This window comes from Anomaloglossus baeobatrachus, chromosome 12, assembly GCF_048569485.1.
Source record: "Anomaloglossus baeobatrachus isolate aAnoBae1 chromosome 12, aAnoBae1.hap1, whole genome shotgun sequence".
Classification (NCBI taxonomy): domain Eukaryota; kingdom Metazoa; phylum Chordata; class Amphibia; order Anura; family Aromobatidae; genus Anomaloglossus; species Anomaloglossus baeobatrachus.
In genome coordinates this window covers 14,845,964-14,862,826 of record NC_134364.1, presented here as the reverse complement: position 1 = coordinate 14,862,826, position 16,863 = coordinate 14,845,964, and the positions used below count along the sequence as shown (strand labels likewise).

Here is a 16,863-nt window from a genome sequence, read left to right as displayed (position 1 = left end):
TCCTCTAGCTGTTATAACCTGCTATGCACGTAATATATAGTCACACACCTACTGCTTCTCTAGCTGTTATAACCTGCTATGCACGTGATATATAGACAGACACCTGCTGCTTCTGTAACTGTTATATATAGTCACACACCTACTGCTACTCTAGCTGTTATAACCTGCTATCAACCACCTGCTGCTCATTTAGCTGTTATAACCTGCTATGCACATGATATATAGTCACACACCTGCTGCTCATCTAGCTGTTATAACTTGCTATGCGTGTGATATATAGTCACACACCTGCTGCTCATCTAGCTGTTATAACTTGCTATGCGTATGATATATAGTCAGACTCCTGCTGTTCCTCTAGCTGTTATAACCTGCTATGTATGGGATATATAGTCAGACACCTGCTACATCTCCAGCTGTTATAACCTGCAATGCACGTGATATATAGTCAGGTACCTGCTGCTCTTCTAACTGTTATAACCTGCTATGTACATGATATATAATCAGACTCCTGCTGCTCCTCTAGCTGTTATAGCTTGCTATGCTCGTGATATATAGTCAGACACCTGCTGCTTCTCCAGCTGTTATAACCTGCTATGCTTGTGATATATAGTCAGACACCTGCTGCTTCTCCAGCTGTTATAACCTGCTATGCTTGTGATATATAGTCAGACACCTGCTGCTTCTCCAGCTGTTATAACCTGCTATGCACATAATATATAGTCAGACACCTGCTGCTTCTCCAGCTGTTATAACCTGCTATGCTTGTGATATATAGTCAGACACCTGCTGCTTCTGTAGCTGTTATAACCTGCTATGCACATAATATATAGTCAGACACCTGCTGCTTCTGTAGCTGTTATAACCTGCTATGCTTGTGATATATAGTCAGACATAGTCTTCAAAACTCCAATTGTTGTTAAATTACAACATGCAACCTGGGCATGCTGGCAGTTGTAGTCCGGCAGCAGTTGGAGATTCGCAGATTGCTGAGCCCTGACTGTGATGTAACGTCGGTGCTTTGCTCCATTGTGGACACATTTAGTATCGCGTTTCTCTGGACACTTTTGCCCTTCACGGTTTGTTTCAGTTTACGCTGTGAATAACATGGAATGTGCCGGATTTTGTGTGTTTTCTATGTTGTGTATTAGATACGGGTGTAAACTTAGTAACACATTCCAGGATTGTGATCACGCACAAAATGTAGAGTAATGGAAGTCACGACTCCTGCACCAAACAAGAGCTCCTGTGTCCATGACGGAGGCTGCAACCTGCAACCAGGGCCGCCATCAGCTTTCCACAATCTGATCCCCATAACCCAGTCACCTCCAGAGCTGCAATCTCAACTCTGCTGTTTTGTATCATTAACAATTGTTAGAGAAGAGCTAAACAAAGGGAAGGGGTTAAAAAAAAGTTTGTCCAACATGTACAATAATACAGAATATGTAAGACACCGGACAATAATACTATGTAATAATACAATACTATATGTTAGACACCGGACAATGAGGCGATCGGTGACAGACGCTCTACAGAGAAGACATCACATGCAGCTGGGACCCGAATGAGAAAGGGACAGTGTCACATACAGAGAACACACACAGTATCCAGACACGAGAAATAACAATTATTTATCTATACAAAGAAAAGAGAAATTCATCTCCAGACCCGAAATATCAACGGGGAAGAATATAAAGGGTCAAAACACCACAAAATATAAAAATAACTGCTGCTATATAATACTGCATGTACAAAACCATTACTACTATAATACTGCCCCTATATACAAAACCATTACTACTATAATACTGCCCCTATATACAAGAATATAACTACTATAATACTGCCCCCTATGTACAAGAATATAACTACAATACTGCCCCTATATACAAGAATATAACTACTATAATACTGCCCCTATGTACAAGAATATAACTACTATAATACTGCCCCTATATACAAGAATATAACTACTATAATACTGCCCCTATGTACAAGAATATAACTACTATAATACTGCCCCTATGTACAAGAATATAACTACTATAATACTGCCTCCTATGTACAAGAATATAACTACTATAATACTGCCCCCTATGTACAAGAATATAACTACTATAATACTGCCCCTATGTACAAGAATATAACTACTATAATACTGCCCCTATGTACAAGAATATAACTACTATAATACTGCCCCTATGTACAAGAATATAACTACTATAATACTGCCCCTATATACAAGAATATAACTACTATAATACTGCCCCTATGTACAAGAATATAACTACTATAATACTGCCCCCTATGTACAAGAATATAACTACTATAATACTGCCCTCTATATACAAGAATATAACTGCTATAATACTGCCCCTATATACAAGAATATAACTACTATAATACTGCCCCCTATGTACAAGAATATAACTACTATAATACTGCCCCTATATACAAGAATATAACTACTATAATACTGCCCCCTATGTACAAGAATATAACTACTATAATACTGCTCCTATATACAAGAATATAACTACTATAATACTGCCCCTATATACAAGAATATAACTACTATAATACTGCCCCCTATGTACAAGAATATAACTACTACAATACTGCCCCTATATACAAGAATATAACTACTATAATACTGCCCTCTATATACAAGAATATAACTGCTATAATACTGCCCCTATATACAAGAATATAACTACTATAATACTGCCCCCTATGTACAAGAATATAACTACTATAATACTGCCCCTATGTACAAGAATATAACTACTATAATACTGCCCCTATATACAAGAATATAACTACTATAATACTGCCCCTATGTACAAGAATATAACTACTATAATACTGCCCCTATATACAAGAATATAACTACTATAATACTGATCCTATATACAAGAATATAACTACTATAATACTGCCCCCTATGTACAAGAATATCAGTACTATAATACTGCCCCCTATGTACAAGAATATATCTACTATAATACTGATCCTATATACAAGAATATAACTACTATAATACTGCCCCTATGTACAAGAATATAACTACTGTAATACTGCCCCCTATGTACAAGAATATAACTACTGTAATACTGCCCCCTATGTATAAGAATATCACTACTATAATACTGCCCCTATGTACAAGAATATAACTACTATAATACTGCCCCTATGTACAAGAAAATAACTACTATAATACTGCCCCTATGTACAAGAATATAACTACTATAATACTGCCCCCTATGTACAAGAATATAACTACTGTAATACTGCCCCCTATGTATAAGAATATCACTACTATAATACTGCCCCTATGTACAAGAATATAACTACTATAATACTGCCCCTATGTACAAGAAAATAACTACTATAATACTGCCCCTATGTACAAGAATATAACTACTATAATACTGCCCCTATGTACAAGAATATAACTACTATAATACTGCCCCCTATGTATAAGAATATAACTACTATAATACTGCTCTTATGTACAGGAATATAACTACTATAATACTGCCTCCTATGTACAGGAATATAACTACTATAATACTTTGCATGAAGTTGGAGAATGATGGGAGTTGTTCTTTGTATTTGGATCACTGTTTGTGGTGATTTTGGCATTTGCCGGTTTCTCTCTTTTCTGGATTTTCTTCCTGTACCTCGGTTGTGTATAGTGGGGTTTGTGGAGCGGATTCTCCAGTTTTCATGGAGCGGTTTTCATGGCGGTCTGGGCAGGATACAGTATTATGGTTTGTGCACATATTGAGTATTTGGTTGCAGAAATGAGTGAAAAAACACTTGAACAATTGACATTCCATTGATTTAAATTGACACTAAACCTGTAAGGAAAATCCTCCTCGTTTTCTGGAGCCTTCAGGATTCTTATTGACTTTTGCTGCATCAGGATTTGCACTGAAAAACGCATCAAAAAGCGCACTGTGTGCACACAGCCTAGTGCTCCTTGTACCGGGGTCGGGGGCCATCTCTAGCACCGGCAACAGCTTTTGTTGATGAGTTATGGGGCCCGTACTCCACTCCGCCGGTGTCCCCCCCCCCACTGATGGAGGTGATTAGTCGTTCATGTCGGCCATCGCCCCGTTTTATGTAGTGCTGGATTCTGAGCCTTGGTCTTGCTCCAGCTTCGCTCTATATCGTCCGCCATCATAAACACCACTGCGCTCGCTGAATGGTTGGCAGCGCCGGGCGATCGCGCCTCATCTCAGCCATTTATGAGAAGCATAATAACGCTGTGTGGTCCGCTGGATCCGGCGGGCACCGGCGGGCACTTAAGGCATTGTCGTCTGCGCAGCTTTTTCCGATTTTATGACATCTACCTTGCCATAAAGTTTACTGCCCTCTCCGAGTGCGGGTCCGTCCGGGATTGGCGCTGCCATGCACCGCGCAATGTGTGGGACATAAAACATTACGGCCTGATATTCCCTCTTGGCTTCTAATTCTCCGTCAGTGAAATGGAAACACTTTTCTGGGAAGTTCATGTTTCTAATGTTACTGTAATATTGGAGGTCGGGGGTCCGCGCTCCGCCCTGAACCCCCGGTGGAGCCGCTGCGGGCGACGGGCTCAGGCTCCATTGTAACAGATCAGGGTTTCCACCAAAAAATTATCTGCTCCACGGAAAGTTGGGTGACAACCAATGTGTTGGGCTATACTGACCTCCCGACAGAAAAATACTCCTAATTGTTCCCAATACTTCTATAGAATGTTTGCTACAATTGTATCAAATGTAATCTGAGGGGACAGATACAATATACAGTGCCTTGCGAAAGTATTCATCCCCCGTGAATTTTACAACCTTTTCCCACATTTCAGGCTTCAAACAAAAAGATAAAAAATGTTAATGTTCTGGTGAAGAATCAACAACAAGTGACACAATTGTGAAGGAGAACAATATTTATTGATTATTTTAAACTTTTTAAAAAAATAAATAACTGAAAATTGTGGCGTGCAATAATATTCATCCCCTTTACTTTCAGTGCGGCAAACTCACTCCAGAAGTTGATTGAGGATCTCTGAATGATCCAATGTTATCCTAAATGACTGATGATGATAAATATAATCCCCTGTGTGTAATCAAGTCTCCGTATAATGCCCCTGCTCTGTGATAGTCTCAGGGTTCTGTGTAAACCGCAGAGCATCATGAAGACCAAGGAACACAACAGGCAGGTCCGTGATACTGTTGTGGAGAAGTTTAAAGCCGGATTTGGTTACAAAAAGATTTCCACAACTTTAACCCAAGAAGCCCTGTGCAAGCGATCATATTGAAATGGAAGGAGCATCATACCACTGCAAATCTACCAAGACCCGGCCGTCCATCCAAACCTTCACCTCACACAAGAAGAAGACTGATCAGAGATGCAGCCAAGAGGCCCATGATCCCTCTGGATGATCTGCAGAGATCTACAGCTGAGGTGGGAGAGTCTGTCCATAGGACAACAATCAGTCGTACACTGCACAAATCTGGCCTTTATGGAAGAGAGGCAAGAAGAAAGCCATTTCTCAAAGATATCCACAAAAAGTGTTGTTTAAAGTTTGCCACAAGCCACCTGGAGACACCAAACATGTGGAAGAAGGTGCTCTGCTCAGAGGAAACCAAAATCGAAGTTTTTAGGCAAAATGCCAAACGATATGTTTGGCATAAAAGCAACACAGCTCATCACCCAGAACACACCATCCCCACTGTCAAACATGGTGGTGGCAGCATCATGGTTTGGGCCTGCTTTTCTTCCGCAGGGACAGGGAAGATGGTTAGAATTGATGGGAAGATGGATGGAGCCAAATACAGGACCATTCTTGAAGAAAACCTGTTGGAGTCTGCAAAAGACCTGAGACTGGGACGGAGATTTGTCTTCCAACAAGACAATGATCCCAAACACAAAGCAAAATCTACAATGGAATGGTTCACAAATAACCGTATCCAGGTGTTAGAATGGCCAAGTCACAGTCCAGACCTGAACCCAATCGAGAACCTGTGGAAAGAGCTGAAAACTGCTGTTCGCAATCGCCTCCATCCAACCTCACTCAGCTCCAGCTGTTTACAAAGGAAGAACGGGCGAGAATTTCAGCCTCTCCATGTGCAAAACAGATAGCCACATACCCCAAGAGACTTGTGCTGTAATCGCAGCAAAAGGGGGCGCTACAAAGGATTCACTTACAGGGGATGAATAATATTGCACGCCCCAATTGTCAGTTATTTATTTTTTATGAAATTTTAAAATAAGCAATAAATATCGTTCATCTCCACAATTGTGTCACTTGTTGTTGATTCTTCACCAGAACATTAACATTTTATCTTTATGTTTGAAGCCTGAAATGTGGGAAAAGGTTGAAAAATTCAAGGGGCTGAATACTTTCACAAGGCACTGTACCTGCACTGATACAATGTAACAGACCATCAGGACAGAATAGAGATCGCTGATTGGCTCACAGAGGATTGTCCGGGCTGGATCAGGTTGTAACAAACCTCCAGCTGTAGAAAGTGTTAGGTCTTATGGTTTTTAATTGAGAAAAGAAAAAAATTAATTCTTTGATGTTGAAAATGGGAAGAAATAAAAGAAAAGGTTTATTAGAAAATTACAGAACTTTTCAATGAATTAAAAGTGGAATGTTCCTTTAAGGTGGGGCACGTGTGATATAGCGCCCCCTGTAGGTTGTGTGATCCTATAGACACAATTTTGGATTCACAGCGTCATGTGCCAGTGTAGCCAGGCGGGCAGCGTCATGTGCCAGTGTCGCCAGGCGGGCAGCGTCATGTGCCAGTGTCGCCAGACAAGCAGCGTCATGTGCCAGTGTAACCAGGCGGGCAGCGTCATGTGCCAGTGTAACCAGGCGGGCAGCGTCATGTGCCAGTGTCGCCAGGCGGGCAGCGTCATGTGCCAGTGTCGCCAGACAAGCAGCGTCATGTGCCAGTGTAACCAGGCGGGCAGCGTCATGTGCCAGTGTAACCAGGCGGGCAGCGTCATGTGCCAGTGTCGCCAGGCGGGCAGCGTCATGTGCCAGTGTAACCAGGCGGGCAGCGTCTTGTGCCAGTGTCGCCAGGCGGGCAGCGTCATGTGCCAGTGTAGCCAGGCGGACAGCGTCATGTGCCAGTGTCGCCAGACGAGCAGCGTCATGTGCCAGTGTCGCCAGGCGTGCAGCGTCATGTGCCAGTGTAACCAGGCGGGCAGCGTCATGTGCCAGTGTCGCCAGGCGGGCAGCGTCATGTGCCAGTGTAACCAGGCGGGCAGCTTCATGTGCCAGTGTAACCAGGCGGGCAGCGTCATGTGCCAGTGTCGCCAGGCGGGCAGCGTCATGTGCCAGTGTCGCCAGGCGGGCAGCGTCATGTGCCAGTGTCGCCAGGGGGGCAGCGTCATGTGCCAGTGTCGCCAGGCGGGCAGCGTCATGTGCCAGTGTCGCCAGGCGGGCAGCGTCATGTGCCAGTGTCGCCAGGCGGCCAGCGTCATGTGCCAGTGTCGCCAGGGGGGCAGCCTCATGTGCCAGTGTCGCCAGGCGGGCAGCGTCATGTGCCAGTGTCGCCAGGGGGGCAGCGTCATGTGCCAGTGTCGCCAGGGGGGCAGCCTCATGTGCCAGTGTCGCCAGGCGGGCAGCGTCATGTGCCAGTGTCGCCAGGCGGGCAGCGTCATGTGCCAGTGTCGCCAGGGGGGCAGCCTCATGTGCCAGTGTCGCCAGGGGGGCAGCGTCATGTGCCAGTGTCGCCAGGCGGGCAGCGTCATGTGCCAGTGTCGCCAGGGGGGCAGCCTCATGTGCCAGTGTCGCCAGGGGGGCAGCGTCATGTGCCAGTGTCGCCAGGGGGGCAGCGTCATGTGCCAGTGTCGCCAGGGGGGCAGCGTCATGTGCCAGTGTCGCCAGGGGGGCAGCCTCATGTGCCAGTGTCGCCAGGGGGGCAGCGTCATGTGCCAGTGTCGCCAGGGGGGCAGGGGCAGGGCAGTCACAGGTGATCGGGGAGACTTTGTGCGGAGGATGAAAGCTCTCATTGTCATTGTCAGGAGTTGTCTTGTGTCAACATGGGCCGGTATTGTGGGTGCAAACACCACCCAAGGCTTATCACAGCGCCGCACCCTGCTGACACCCACAGCCGTCACACAGGAGGCCGCTGTTCCCACCATTAATCACGGGGGGGGGGGGGGGGGCAGTCTGCGGGACCTCCGACGATCAGGGGGGTACTCCCACAGCATCTCATAATGTGGAATTGTAAAGTCTGCGGAGTGTGCTGGTGGTAAATAAATAGATACATGTTATTATGTCACTGCAGCTAGACCGGCGCCCCCCCCTCCCCCCTACAGAGGACCCTCGGCCACAACAAGTGTGGGGACCAGATCCCACATCTCTATTTACGTATAAGGAGACTTCTCACTGCTCTCCTTTGGAAACAGTCAGCAATTTAGCCAAACTTTGGATCCAGCAGAAGAGCTCTGAGCTGCTCATACACGACCGATATCCAGCGCAAACCTCTGCTGATTCATCCTATAGGACTCTAATGTCTATAGGGTCTCTACACCCTCCAGAGGGAGAGGTCAGCAAGAGGGGTCTGGAGGAGGAGAGGGGGACAGAGGAGTCTGGAGGAGGAGAGGGGGACAGAGGAGTCTGGAGGAGGAGGGGGGGACAGAGGTGTCTGGAGGAAGGGGACAGAGGTGTCTGGAGGAAGGGGACAGAGGTGTCTGGAGGAAGGGAGACAGAGGAGTCTGGAGGAAGGGACAGAGGAGTCTGGAGGAAGGGACAGAGGAGTCTGGAGGAAGGGGACAGAGGTGTCTGGAGGAAGGGGACAGAGGTGTCTGGAGGAAGGGGACAGAGGTGTCTGGAGGAAGGGGACAGAGGTGTCTGGAGGAAGGGGACAGAGGTGTCTGGAGGAAGGGGACAGAGGTGTCTGGAGGAAGGGGATAGAGGTGTCTGGAGGAAGGGGACAGAGGTGTCTGGAGGAAGGGGACAGAGGTGTCTGGAGGAAGGGGACAGAGGTGTCTGGAGGAAGGGGACAAAGGTGTCTGGAGGAAGGGGACAGAGGTGTCTGGAGGAAGGGGACAGAGGTGTCTGGAGGAAGGGGACAGAGGTGTCTGGAGGAAGGGGACAGAGGTGTCTGGAGGAAGGGGACAGAGGTGTCTGGAGGAAGGGGATAGAGGTGTCTGGAGGAAGGGGACAGAGGTGTCTGGAGGAAGGGGACAGAGGTGTCTGGAGGAAGGGGACAGAGGTGTCTGGAGGAAGGGGACAGAGGTGTCTGGAGGAAGGGGACAGAGGAGTGTGGAGGAAGGGGACAAAGGTGTCTGGAGGAAGGGGACAGAGGTGTCTGGAGGAAGGGGACAGAGGAGTCTGGAGGAAGGGGACAGAGGAGTCTGGAGGAAGGGGACAGAGGAGTCTGGAGGAAGGGACAGAGGAGTCTGGAGGAAGGGACAGAGGAGTCTGGAGGAAGGGACAGAGGAGTCTGGAGGAAGGGACAGAGGAGTCTGGAGGAAGGGACAGAGGAGTCTGGAGGAAAGGACAGAGGAGTCTGGAGGAAGGGACAGAGGGGTGTGGAGAGGGGACAGCAGAGTCTGGAGGAAGGGACAGAGGAGTCTGGAGGAAGGGGACAGAGGAGTCTGGAGGAAGGGACAGAGGAGTCTGGAGGAAGGGACAGAGGAGTCTGGAGGAAGGGACAGAGGAGTCTGGAGGAAGGGACAGAGGAGTCTGGAGGAAAGGACAGAGGAGTCTGGAGGAAGGGACAGAGGGGTGTGGAGAGGGGACAGGGGAGTCTGGAGGAAGGGGACAGAGGAGTCTGGAGGAAGGGACAGAGGATTCTGGAGGAAGGGACAGAGGATTCTGGAGGAAGGGACAGAGGAGTCTTTAGGAAGGGACAGAGGAGTCTGGAGGAAGGGACAGAGGATTCTGGAGGAAGGGACAGAGGAGTCTGGAGGAGGAGGACATGGGATTCTGGAGGAGATTTGAGAAATGGTGAAAGACACTCCTTATCTGGGTTTTGCAGTGGGGCTGGCCTGCTCTGGTTTCGCCGCATGTATCCCTATATAGGGGGCCATTGTTGGGGACGTATATTCCAGGAAAGGGCTGCTCTCTGTAACATTGGGGGAGATGTCGGTGCACAGAGGGATTGTTCGATCTGGAATAAGACACATGGTGAAGTTCCCTCCCGCCTCTGCACAGTTTTTCGTATATAATTGTGATGTGGTCCAGGAGCCGGGGATATGAAGGGTCTTCTGTTGGGGGTGTCACTATCCGGCTGCTCAGAGGCTCTGCCTCAGATATCGGCTTCTTCTGGATCCACATTCTGCAGGTTGCACTATCCCCCCTGACCACTGGGGGGCGTACAGTCAGGGGGTCAGGTATTGTGCAGTGTGGAGGTATTCACATCCTGACACCTGGTGGTCACTGCTGGTACTGCACCCCATTCTTTCTGGTGATAAGTATGAAAGGGGCGCATTATCTCCCATGTTTTGGGAGCAGACTGTGGTGACAATAGTAGAAATATTACAGATGTTTTGCAAGATCAACTACTGACAATTCGGAGGGTCTTTTGAACGAGGTAATATGGGATCAAAGGAAAAGTGCAAGGTCAGAAACAGCTTCACTGCAGTTTTGTGTGTAAATAGAGCTTATGTGCAATACCAGACACAACCTGTGGAGAGGAGTGGCGCTGTATCTGTGAGCCAATGTCTCATCACCCTCCCCTACCCCCGGTAACCAGGGATAAGAAGGTGGGGGGCATCAGTGCCCGATTCTCCTGTGTCATCAATGACCACATTTTCCGTATCAGTTTCTTTATTAGGAGGCTTCCGTTGCGCTGATTTCCTTGGAGACGTCTCGTAACGTGAGGTCAAGAGCAGAAACTCCTGAGAATCTCGCTGGGAAATCTCCCAGGACGCCACTTTTAGAGCGGATGCGATAATTGCGTTTAACTCCTTCATGCCTGGCAGATCTTTTCCCATGGAGAGTTCAGCTGGCGACATGGCATCACCCTGACACATACATATTCAGTGTCCCAGCCATATATATATATATATATATATATATATATATATATATATATATATATATATATATAAATGTTTTATATATATATATATGTATATATATATATATATATATATATATATATATATATATATATATATATATATATATATATATATATATATATATATATATATATATATATATATATATATATATATATATATAATATATGCCCTACCCCTTACACAAAGCCCCAGCCTCAAACACATATTTCTCATTAATCCCCAAATATGCCCAATCCCCCAGCCACCAGCCTTCCTTAACACCCCTAGTAATAGCCGTTCCCAAAAAAAAAACCAGCCATAAGTCTTCTATAAAGCCCCAGCCTCGAAATCACCCTTAATAGGTCAAGAGTGACACATATTGTATGTCCTATTAGTTGCATTAGGCAAAAAAGCCCCCCATGGTGCAGAAACCCCCAGAATAGCCCAGACATGCCCCATAATAATGCCCACAAAGGCCCCCATAATACCACAACCACCATAATGTTCTACCCCCAGGTGCAGATACCTCCAAAATATCCTCAGTCACAAATCCCCCCATAATAAAGACCCCCCCCCCCTGCTGCTAATCCCATTTTCATAGCCCCTGTATTAGTGCCCCAGTTACAGAAGCCCCAGCTGCGTAGAATCCATGAATAGCCAGAAAGCCCCCATCACATCCCAAACTAAGCCCCATTCACTCACCCGAGTTTCGGGCACTGGTCCTATACGTTCCTTTTGCAGATTGTTCACATTTTATGGCCATTTCTCTCCTCCGTTTTTATTTGTATCTGTTCAAGTGAATGGGTCCATAAAAATAAATAAGGACGGCACACAGAGGGTTAAAACGGACAGCCGGACCCCGGCGGATGAAGCTGGGTCCGTCCGGTGACCTCTGCCCTGCCCCTGCTGCTGCTGCTGCTGCTGATGATGATACAATGTGTCGCAGGTTCCCGACTGTTACTTTGTATCTTCTTTGTTTGTAAATACTCCGTACAGTGAGTGCGGCCATTACTCTGCAGCCGGGCTGCGTACACTTTACGGTGCCCAGTGGAACCTGTATCTACATCCTGGACCACGACGTGATTTATAGGAAGGAAAGCGGTTTTCGGCGCTGGCGGCGAGACGGTGTGACCCCAGCTGTGCCGCCAAAAGCCGACAGAGGCGGTGACATCATGGCGTAATGAGCGCTGCTGATGTCCTGGGACCCGATTTTTAACTGTATTCATCACCTCCGTGTGACTGAGAGCAGAGCCCCGGGTGCTGCAGAGCATTACACCTCCCCTGCAATGTGCTGCAGCCAAAATCCCTGCAACCTCAGAATAGAAGCCATTCCATGGTAAATCTGCTCCTGGGAAAGCTGGGTGAGCCGGAGAGAATAACTAATGTCCTTTATGTCTTTTATCACCAGTGGAACGAGAGAACGTGCAGAAGAGAACGTTCACCCGATGGATGAACCTGCACCTGGAGAAGGTAAGAAGCCCCCGGGCCCCAGACCCCTCTGCTGCAGAGCAGTATTATAGGCGGCACGTGGCTCCGGATACACGTGGCAGGGGGAGTCCCGAACACACGTGGCAGGGGGAGTCCCGAACACACGTGGCAGGGGGAGTCCCGAACACACGTGGCAGGGGGAGTCCCGAACACACGTGGCAGGGGGAGTCACGAACACACGTGGCAGGGGGGTCCCCAGACACACATGTCAGGGCATCCAGATACACGTGTCGGGGGGGCTCAGGATACACGTGGCGGGGGTCCCATACATACGTGGTATGGGGGATTCTGGACACACATGGCGTGGCAGGGGGGGTTCCAAATACACGTGGCATGCAGGTGTCCCAGACAAACGTGGCATGCGGGTGTCCCAGACACACGTGGCAGGGGGGTGTCCCAGACACACGTGGCAGGGGGGTGTCCCAGACACACGTGGCAGGGGGGTGTCCCAGACACACGTGGCGGTGGGTGTCCCTGACACACGTGGCTGGGGGTTCCTGGACACACGTTACAGGGGAGTCCCGGATATATGTGGCAGGGGGTGCAGAATACATGTGGCAGGGGGATCCTGGATACGCATGGCAAGGGGTCCTGATTCACATAGCAGGGGTCCGGATACGCACAGCAGGGGGTCCTCGTACACTTGGATCGGGAGTGTCCAATGCTGCATGGCGGCTGCTTTGCATTCTAGGTGATGTAGTGCTGGCGTCCGCTATGAACACGACGAGGATGTAAATGGCCGCACCGTGCTTGTGTGATGCAAACACAAATAGATTGTATACGGAGCGGATTCCGGGAATTTTGAGTGCAGCTTTGTATGTATGATCTTCGTCCACCAGGGGCGCTGTTTCAGCGCCTGCATACAGGAAGACTAGGCCTGGTGGTGGCGCGGCGTCAACCTGTCGCTGACGGCTGTCACGGCTTTTATGAAGTCTTTGGCTTCTGTAAAAGCCATTAGTGACCGGATGATAGTGAGCTCATGGCGAGCGCTCGGCTTCGCTCCCGTGACGTCTCTTTGCCGGCACAAACCTTGTTTTGTTTGGATACCACCCCCCAAAAAATGTAAAAATGAAAACTTCTCCCCCCTCCCACCTCTGCTACCCTTCAGTTGTCAAGTGAAATCATTTATTGGAACCTCTGCACCGGGGATCGGCCGGAGCCAAAGACTCTTTTGCTTCTCTTGGCCGCGGCGGTGAAATGGAACATAAAGAATCATTGAGAATTCCAGGGACGGGTCGTTACGGGACAAAGGGTTAATAACGCTCCTGGAGCTGCGCAGGAAGAGACGCAGCAGCTGGGGCAGTGCGGGGTCCAGGACCTCTCCAGCGCTACCTGCGAGTCTCCAGCTGTGGAGGAACTACATCTCCCAGCATATCGGACAGTCGCTGGCCTGGGAGTTGTATTTTCACTCCACTTTATATCCACTCGGACTCGATGTTGTTCTGTGTATTATTGTTCACCACGCTGTTTGGCTCACAGAAGATTGTCCAGGCTGTTTAGCTCACAGCGGATTGTCCAGGCTGTTTAGCTCACAGAGGATTGTCCAGGCTGTTTGGCTCACAGAAGATTGTCCAGGCTGTTTAGCTCACAGAGGATTGTCTAAGCTGTTTGGCTCACAGAGGATTGTCCAGGCTGTTTAGCTCACAGCGGATTGTCCAGGTTGTTTAGCTCATAGAGCATTGTCCAGGCTGTTTAGCTCACAGAGCATGTTTCTGGCGGTTTAGCTTACAGAGCATTTACCAGGCTGTTTAGCTCATAGAGCATTGTCCAGGGGGTTTAGCTCACAGAGGATTGTCCAGGCTGTTTAGCTTACAGAGGATTGTCCAGGCTGTTTAGCTCATAGAGCATTGTCCAGACTGTTTAGCTCATAGAGCATTGTCCAGACTGTTTAGCTCATAGAGCATTGTCCAGGCGGTTTAGCTCATAAAGCATTGTCCAGGCTGTTTAGCTTACAGAGGATTGTCCAGGCTGTTTAGCTCATAGAGCATTGTCCAGACTGTTTAGCTCATAGAGCATTGTCCAGGCGGTTTAGCTCATAAAGCATTGTCCAGGCTGTTTAGCTTACAGAGGATTGTCCAGGCTGTTTAGCTCACAGAGCATTGTCCAGGCTGTTTAGCTCACAGAGCATTGTCCAGGCTGTTTAGCTCATGGAGCATTGTCCAGGCTGTTTAGCTCATAGAGCATTGTCCAGGCTGTTTAGCTTACAGAGGATTGTCCAGGCTGTTTAGCTCATAGTGCATTGTACAGACTGTTTAGCTCATAGAGCATTGTCCAGGCGGTTTAGCTCATAAAGCATTGTCCAGGCTGTTTAGCTTACAGAGCATTTTCCAGGCTGTTTAGCTCATGGAGCATTGTCCAGGCTGTTTAGCTCACAGAGGATTGTCCAGGCTGTTTAGCTCACAGAGGATTGTCCAGGCTGTTTAGCTCACAGAGGATTGTCCAGGCTGTTTAGCTCACAGAGCATTTTCCAGGCTGTTTAGCTCATAGAGCATTTTCCAGGCTGTTTAGCTCACAGAGCATGGTCCAGGCTGTTTAGCTCACAGAGGATTGTCCAGGCTGTTTAGCTCACAGAGGATTGTCCAGGCTGTTTAGCTCACAGAGGGTTGTCCAGGCTGTTTAGCTCACAGAGGATTGTCCAGGCTGTTTAGCTCACAGAGGATTGTCCAGGCTGTTTAGCTCACAGAGGATTGTCCAGGCTGGTTAGCTCACAGAGGATTGTCCAGGCTGTTTAGCTTACAGAGGATTGTCCAGGCTGTATGTAATTGTGAGGCAGAAATGCATCCTCTAGATAAGCGCAAGAAGTTCTTGTTCACTGACAGCAAAGCCGAGATCTTGGAAGTGATGAGAAGGTGCAACCCGCCTGTGCCCGGACGTGTCTGGTTACCACTGTATAAATCACGGTATAACATGGCAGATGCCCGTCTGGGGCGGTTGGCGCCCACATTGGATGACACCCAGCTTTCCCAGAAACGTGGGCACCGGGAAGCCTTTGAAGCGCTGACAGCGGAGATCTGCGCAGTGTCACCTTCACTAATAGCTTTTTCTTTTGCACAAGTCTTCAGCCCCCCAGCCTCCTGGACTGTGTCATCTGCGGGGTCTCCGCACTGAGGCCCATTCACCCCCTGTTTACCTGAATGGCGGCCGTCCTCGGCGGACAGTGATGAATCCCATTAAAACCGACCGTGTCAGCCGGGCCCGGGACACGTGAAGTCATATGTTCTAATGTTTACATCACCGGTAGATCCCGGAATTTACACCAAACGGCAGGAAAACATAAGCCCCCATTGTTCAGTGATGAGGGGGCTGAGCCGGACCCCTAATGCTAAGATCTCCGCTCGCTGACAACGCCTAGGAAAACTCTTCTACAGTCCAGCACCTGTACAAACCCAATGCTTATCACAGCTGAGGGTTTGGTACAATTGACTCCAGACTGATACAAAGTAACTACATACCAGGAAACAGAATTGTGTAGATGATACAGTGTAACGAACCCTCAGCAGTGAGATGAATTTGGGGCAGGCGAGAGGTTTATTCTGGGGGGGGAAGGACGCAGGGTCATAAGTCAACAGAAACAAACTGGTGCAGGGTGATCAGACGCATTCTGGGGCTAATATAAAATACCCAAAAGTGACCTTTCCAAGAACATTAAAGTCATTGTCTACTTTTCATTCTTTTCTTTTTTTAATTCATACAATTCGGCCTAAAAATCATGTTCGCAATTGGGTTTCATTCTAAATTTTGCACCGCTTGCCTTCCGTAGCCTCAGTCCTGCAGAATGAGGTAACTGAGGACCGGTCAGTGAGCCCGCTGTCACATTCTGAGCCTTTTTCTATCTCTTCTCTGCTGATTTATGTGCACAGGCCGCATCAAAGCTGAATGTGCCGGGAAATAAAGGGCCTGTAAAAGCCGAGCAGTGAAACATTATTGATGAAATCCAAGTGGAATAACGATTTTTAACCCTAAACACATGAATTTAAGTAAAAACCCCACATAACAGTGTCATCACTGTGCAGATACTATGAGGGGGGGGGATATATAGAGCCACTTTATGGCACAGAGGTCCTGGCCCCTCGAAGGGGGTCTCGCCGTACCCTGCACAGCTGCTGCATAACCGCTATAATCCGGGGATCACATGTAAAACCAAAACTAATGAAGCAGCGGTAACAATGTATCGAGCGGTAACAATGTATCGAGCGGTAACAATGTATCGAGCGGTAACAATGTATCGAGCGGTAACAATGTATCGAGCGGTAACAATGTATCGAGCGGTAACAATGTATCGAGCGGTAACAATGTATCGAGCGGTAACAATGTATCGAGCGGTAACAATGTATCGAGCGGTAGCAATGTATCGAGCGG

The 16,863-nt window shown here is 48.1% G+C and overlaps 1 protein-coding gene across 2 annotated transcripts in view; it reads left to right on the top strand.

Moving 5' to 3' along the window:
* Positions 1–16,863, top strand: part of CLMN (calmin) — a 121,166-nt gene that overhangs the window by 67,712 nt on the left and 36,591 nt on the right. For both annotated transcript variants that reach the window (XM_075330818.1, XM_075330819.1), the window contains exon 2: positions 12,425–12,486. In XM_075330818.1, the coding sequence (XP_075186933.1) occupies positions 12,425–12,486 (62 nt within the window). The remainder of the gene's footprint in view (positions 1–12,424; positions 12,487–16,863) is intronic.